Source organism: Triplophysa rosa, linkage group LG6 (genome assembly GCF_024868665.1).
Source record: "Triplophysa rosa linkage group LG6, Trosa_1v2, whole genome shotgun sequence".
Lineage (NCBI taxonomy): Eukaryota > Metazoa > Chordata > Actinopteri > Cypriniformes > Nemacheilidae > Triplophysa > Triplophysa rosa.
In genome coordinates this window covers 14,566,543-14,573,584 of record NC_079895.1, presented here as the reverse complement: position 1 = coordinate 14,573,584, position 7,042 = coordinate 14,566,543, and the positions used below count along the sequence as shown (strand labels likewise).

Genomic DNA, 7,042 nt, shown 5'->3' with positions numbered 1-7,042 from the left:
CCAGATGTAATACAATTTTATTTACAGATATATACAAAATGTTGCATCCCCCTTTCTGAATTGTCAGTTGCCCCTTCTAAATGGTCCTCAGATATTCTGGACCCTTGGATCTCCTTGAGGGAGTTTGGGTTAAATAACCGTAAGAAGCAGTTGTAATTGCACATATCTCTTCAATGCATCTCAGCTGGATTCAAAACTCGACCTATAAACAGTAATGAACCTGTAAAATATAAATACATACATTTTTGTAATGTTTAAATATATTAAAACACCACATTTATTTATTATTATGGAAACTACAGTCCTTTTTATTAGTGCCCCAAATCTTACTAAGTTATGTTTAATTTAAAGCTTTTGGGCAGAACACAACCGTATAGATATAAGATATTTTCTATTATCTTATACTAATATAGTTTATTGCATTTACCTGTGCTGATCTGTCGTAAGATGAACAGAAATGGTCGATCTGCTTTAAAAACCGCTGAACGTGATCTTTTCAATAGCACCATTGCTAGAGAAAAAGAAGAGCGTGTTAAGTTTCCATATATAATGCTCAAATACATAAATATATACAACAATGAGCTGTTTTCAAATGTTGCTTTTATGTTCAAATCCTTGTAATCTATTTTTGCAAGCCATGCAGCAAACCATCACATACCTGTGGCTGAACCTGCTTTTGTCCCATCCTCTGTCACCTCTATTCTTGCCTCATGAAAAGCTTCAGATACAAAAAGCCTTTCCCCATCTACAGGCATATCAAACAAAAGACTTGTTCGTCAGAGACACAATTGACCCTTTGCAAAGCCCGCCCCCTTTTGCTATGCCCGACATCAGCCAAAGTGCTCCCACTGCATTAAAGAATATTTATCGTAAAATAATCATTTCCGGGGGGGGGCATATGACGTGTACTTTCAGCCAAAAGCAATAAGAAAGTCTGCAACATGCTTTTTAAGTATATATTCAGGATGTGAAAGTGACTCGGAATAAAGTAAACAAAATAAAGAAAGACTGAAGGCTACAAGGTTGTTTTGGTACTCGACCCGACTTTGTCTAAACAAGCGTAATTCGGAAATCGGACACCCCGCCTTTAAGGCTAAAATACACTACAAGACTTTTGCTCAGATTTTGCCCAGATTTTCAGTCTGTGCCAGTCTGCAGATTTGATCAGTTAGTGTGTTTCTATCTGAACAAATTTCAGATTGAAACACACTAACTGATCAAATCTGCAGACTGGTACAGACTTTCTGCAACAAATCCAGACTGAAAATCTGGGCAAAATCTGAGCAAGTCTTGTAGTGTATTTTAGCCTTAAGATTCCACAGTGACATGATTTTTAGCTAGGATCATGTTCGTAGCAACAATTTGCGTAGGACTTTTTAAAACCACATAATGCACAGCCGGTTAAACTTTATGGTTTGTTTGTCGGACAAAATGGCGAATAGCAACAGGGGCGCATAATATCAGCATTATGAATGGTCGGGTCGCCTGTCAATCAAACTCCATGCAAAGGGTCAATTCATACATTATTGCATATTTGGGGCCATTGTTACAGACAAGCATAAAACATACGAAAACTGTTAACTTATTTGTTTTTAACATTTGAATGTTTCATTTAAAGCGAAACAATGCAAAGCGCTATGACCTGGACCACAAAACCAGTCTTAAGTAGCACGGGAACATTTTCAGTAATAGCCCAATTGTATGGGTCAAAATAATCGTTTTTTCTTTTATGCCAAAAATCGTTAGGAATTTAAGTAAAGATCATGTTCCATGAAAATATTTTGTAAATTTCCTTCTGTAAATATATCAAAACAATTGTTGACGATTTTCTCAATATTTTGTTTTTCTTTGCACCCTCAGATTCCAGATTGTCAAATAGTTGTGTCTCGGCCAAATATTGTACCATACATTAATGGAAATCTTATTTATTCAGCTTCCAGATTATGTAAAAATCTCAATTTCAATAATTGACCCTTGAATTTTAAACGGAACTGAATTGCAGCACTGAAAGTAAAAAAATCAATCATATTTTCTGACCCGAGATGCCTCTGAAATCTGCAGCTGAGGGACTGAAGACATCAGAAACACCAAGATACTGCAGAACAGGCTTTAGATTAAATCTGCTCTCCATCTTGAACCTGCAATTCACACAAAGTCAGTGTATAAAAATATTCTTTTTATATATCTTTTTCAATTTCACATCTTACACATGTTTTATGTCATTGTGGCTCACCTGGGCAAAAAATATCCATCTTTGTTCGTCTTAACCCAGTATCCCACAGTCCCACAGCACGGGCTGTGAGCTGAGATTCTAGCTGTGACAGAGGTGTCTTCCGGTCACTAGGCAACGCCACCAGTAGTCGGAGCGAGTGATCAAGGTACGGAAGCTCCAATACTGTGTACGGCTGCTCTGAAAGCAGGCCAAACTGTCCTAAGTATATAGTCAACACGGATAGACAAAAACAGTGAGGGCACTTGCAAAAGTTAAGAAATAAGAAATCATATTTTGCCATTATGACCTTTCTTGCTCATTCTCTTACCAAAGTTGACTTCGGTTGACTGGTACATCATCGGCACTTTGACTGTGCTGCCATCTGTGAGGATGAAGGGCAGGTTCTGAGTTTCAGAAAAGTGGAACTGTTTCTGCCAGGCACCATGAAACACAACTGTGCTCACTAAAGCCATGTGCGGCAACATGGGGACTTCTTCCTGGAGACCACCAGACTGCAGTGTGTCCTGTCTTATCTGGAGCTGGTCTTCAGCTGTGAAAACAAAATCAATTTCTTAACACGTTTTAGCATTTTGCCATAATTTTGGTATTCATTTTAGCACTACTAGACTCACCTTTATTCTGGTAACGTGCCAATTGGTGTAGCTGAGTGTGGTTTGAATTGCTGAAGTTTACACTCAGTAGACTACTGTTACCCCATTCCAGGGCATGCTGGGTAAATTCTGGCAGGAGTTTCACACCACTCTGGACAAATAATGCATTGGCAAGCTGAAGCCTCACTCCATCACTGGAATTACCCAGGTCTCCTTGTGGCTGAGACAGAACGTCCCGCACGCGGGCATCTATGAGAGGACCACTGTATTAGCATGACTGCTGTTTTATCATGTGAAAAAATGAAATGTTTTAATAAAATGTTTACATACACACCTACAGTATATGTAAGGATTACGTAAGTAATATGCAAGTATTTCTCTTGTTATACAAGATTAGAAAAGCCTGTTGATCTGGATTCAATTTCTCACATTTCTAAAGCAAAAAAATGTACCAAGGAGAGTCAAGCACGTACCATTTACGTCATAACCCAGAGTTCCCTCGAGCTGAGCGAGAGTGTTCCCTCTGGCCCCGAGCTGCAGAAGCCCAAGACACAATGAGATGCTGGCCGGAGACATGATCAGATTGGAGTTGTTCTCTGTCTCTGTGAGTGTTCGGTAGAGGCTGACACCAAACCTTGTGTGTAGATCATTGAGGCTGTTACCCAAGCTACTGTTCCCATGGCAATGCTCCATCAGACACAGACAGACCAAAAGGGAAGTCACAAACAGCTGATGCATGATGTCAGACTGGAAGGTCAACAGGTCGAACTCTGTAATCATTAAATAAGAGTAACATGAACATGTACTGTATAAAATACTATATTACTTGTAAGATTTCAGTCTGGCTGTGAGACAAGAGCCGTTAGATTAGATAAATAATCGATAATAATTTGAATAAATAATAGACAGCCCCTATTGTTCAATTAATAGAAAAGAACTAAGTAAGGTTAAAGATGGTATTTAAGTAGCTATTAAAATGTATTTTAATTCTTCAAGAGTATAAATCGCATTCAATAATACAAAATATTAGATTAGAAAATTATAATTTTGGTATCATTGTTAATTAACAGGATTAAAATACAAAAATATTCAAGTATTTCATTATTTTTAATTCTTCAGTAATATAGTGTACTCATGTGTGGATAGATTAAACTCTAAACACACGAGTAAATAAATAATAAAATTGTATTTTTATTATTATTATTAGGCCTACCATTAATTGTATGCGTTCGATTGATCTATTATTATCATTTTACCTGTTGGCTCGTGCTCAGTGAGATTCTTCCGGTGTCAGTTGCGTTTCCTCCCCCTTACGTCCACCTGCAGCTCCTGTGTCACTCAGGGCGCTTTGCTTGCAGCGAAGGAGGAGGACGTGTGTTCGCCTTGATCCTCCACTCCTGGACAACTGATTGAAAGAGTTGTCGATCATGAGACCTTGTTTAAAGGGAGAGCTCCGTGTTCGTGGTCTCCGGCGGCGATGTCCGTGCCACTCCTGCCTCCCTCACTGCACTATAAGGAGCCAGGCAGAGGGAGGCATGCCTCCGACCAGCAAATCCGCACCCGAGTCGGGATAAAGGCAAGCACACACACATAACACTGAGAGGAAGTCGCTCCATTAGGCTTGTTCTTTTGATGTTCCGTTGAAATGCCATCCCAACTATCACACAGGAATGCGGCCCAGACTTGCCGAATCAGCATTTCTGAATGAGACGCAATTAGATGTGAGCGTGATTTCCTTTAATAGACCTTCTCATATTATGCATGTCAAGATGTGAGATTTTAAACAGCCGTGTTGTGCATTTAATTGAATGGTTGTCTAACCAATTGTTTATTTAAAGATCATTCTTTCTTCACTAACACGTTAAATAGATTAACAGTAAATAACCTTTAGACATTGACGTGAATCTGTGCTTTGTGTTTAGCCTATATGCAGTGCTGTTTGCTGCATTATTAACTTCAGAAATTGGTTTTTAATGGCTGTAAGAAAAGTCAGATCTTCAGATTTTCCAAATTACCATAAGGACTGAAGAAGTATTTTCCCATGGTAAATTGCGAGTGGGCAGTGATAAGTGGGCATTGGGTATTTGGATTGTGCCCATCAGAAGGCATGTTAATTAAGAGCCAACTTGGCAGCATTCAGTGGAGAAGAGAATTCCATCTATGGAATCTCAATTTTTAAAGACATGATGGGAAAGTCACGGTGTCTTGAGCATGGGCAATGCGCCCACAGGAAGGGCTGCCAAAGTAAACAACATTTCTTTATGAAAGTAAACTTTGAATGCAGAAGTTTGTTCAGCGGTCACATGTAGAAAATGTAAGAAAAAGGTTTGGTGTTATTTACACTTATAAATGTTGAAACGTCTAAAATGGTCATGAAATTTTCCTTTATGTACTTTAAGGGGTTACAAAGTAATCGAAAAATGGGAGTGGACTGATTATGTGTTTCACACACTTAATAAAAACAGTGGTCATTTACTTATACTGTACCATGAAGTTGCAAACCCATATGACTTATCTTTAAAGGGGTTATATGACACGGCTAAAACAAATATTATGGTTTGTTTTCGATGTAATGCTATGTGTATACACGATTTAAGGTTCAAAAACGCTGTATTTTCCACATACCGTGCATGTTTGTATCTCCTCTTTGCCCCGCCTCTCTGAAACACGCAGATTTTTAACAAAGCTCATCTCTCTGAAAAGCGAGGTGTGCTATGATTGGCCAGTTAACCAGTGCGTAGTGATTGGTTGAATACTGCAAGCGTGTGACGGAAATGTAACGCCTCTTACCATATTTGGACATCAGGTTCCAAAGCAATTGTACTGACAGGTACGCCCACCTTACTTGCGTATACATTTGGTCGGTCTTAGTCAACTCATACCACGAACTGACGTAGATTTGTGGGGGTGTGGTTACACGATGAGTTTCAGGCAGGTCTGGGTGAGCATTCGCTTTTAGATAGAATGCATGTTTTGTTCCAACACTTTAATTTTTACAATTTTACTTGTCTAATACATGCATGGGCAATTTATAACACACCAAAGACACAGAAAAACACGTGTTCGTGCCATATGACCCCTGTAAAATGCTCTTTTTCATACAATGAAAGCAAAAGATTAATGAGGCTGCCAAAAAATGAAAATACTGGGCTGTGTGTTATTGGGTGTTTGAAATAACTTGACAATGTATGATCTTCTTCAGTCATTTATTGTGTCTCTTTAGCCAAGTCTGCAAGTATTTTAGTCTATTAGAATTTTCTGTATACTCCTGATGTTCTGTCCTGTAATCCAGCCTTTAATAGGTTTGTTCCAATAGGCTCTAAATATACTTGGGTCTTTTATATCATTACACCAATAAAATTATTTGTGGTGTAAGTCTTCGTGGCACTTGTGTTTAAGGCGATGCTTACAACATTAAATTGTTTCAATTCTTTCCTGGTTCACTGTAGGGCCAAAGGTCAACCATATTTTCCTGCTAAACAGTCCACACCTTCATGTTTCAGAATGCTTATAAGCACACAAGACAGAAGAGTTTCCATACTCTCAATGGCAGTTCCCCCACCCCTTAACTAATCCCATGAGCGTACCTGGCACATCGCAGGTACATCTCTCAGTGCTACCGCGCTCCAGCACTCAACTGGGATTCTGTTAATCCGGCGCAGCAACCACAGAACTACAGAAATAGGGCACTAGAGGTGAATGACAGAGAGCACTACGTTATTAAATTATCAGGTTGTTAGGTATGAATATTCTGTCAATATTTGTATATTTTGAATATTTGTTATCGTAACACATAAACATAACTGCAAAGATTAGCTTCATATTAAAACATAAAAAATAAGGAATAGAAGTAAATAGTATTATAAAAGTAGGACATAAGAAAAAAATTATAGCAGCTTGTAAAATCAGGTACTACAGGTACATATGAAGCATCCTATGCATTGAATAAATATTTTTTTATAACAAATTATATTGACAGGAACAACTGTAAAATCGAAATATATGACTTCTCAAAGAAATACTTTACTGTTATTAAACTCATGGACAGTGACTGATTGTAATTACTAAGAAATCAAATAACTTTCTTTTTTGTAAAACCAGACTTTCATTAAGTCTTTTTTAATTTAATTTCTTAAATTTAATTAAATGTAAGTTTTTTAATGCCTTATAAATTGTGGTTTCTCAACCCTTCATACAGAGCTGCTGAAACAGACAATTG

At 38.0% G+C, this 7,042-nt stretch overlaps 1 protein-coding gene across 1 annotated transcript; it reads right to left on the bottom strand.

Annotated features, from left to right (window-relative positions):
* Window positions 1–6: 6 nt before the first annotated feature.
* On the bottom strand, window positions 7–4,458 carry serpine3 (serpin peptidase inhibitor, clade E (nexin, plasminogen activator inhibitor type 1), member 3). The gene is made up of 9 exons (XM_057336440.1): window positions 4,080–4,458; window positions 3,297–3,593; window positions 2,845–3,072; window positions 2,541–2,762; window positions 2,236–2,431; window positions 2,038–2,141; window positions 659–745; window positions 428–511; window positions 7–220 (listed from the first exon to the last, which is right to left on the bottom strand). Exons 2-9 carry the CDS (start codon window positions 3,559–3,561, stop codon window positions 171–173), a joined length of 1,236 nt encoding a protein of 411 aa, XP_057192423.1. The 5' UTR covers window positions 3,562–3,593; window positions 4,080–4,458; the 3' UTR covers window positions 7–170.
* Between the last annotated feature and the right edge of the window lie 2,584 nt (window positions 4,459–7,042).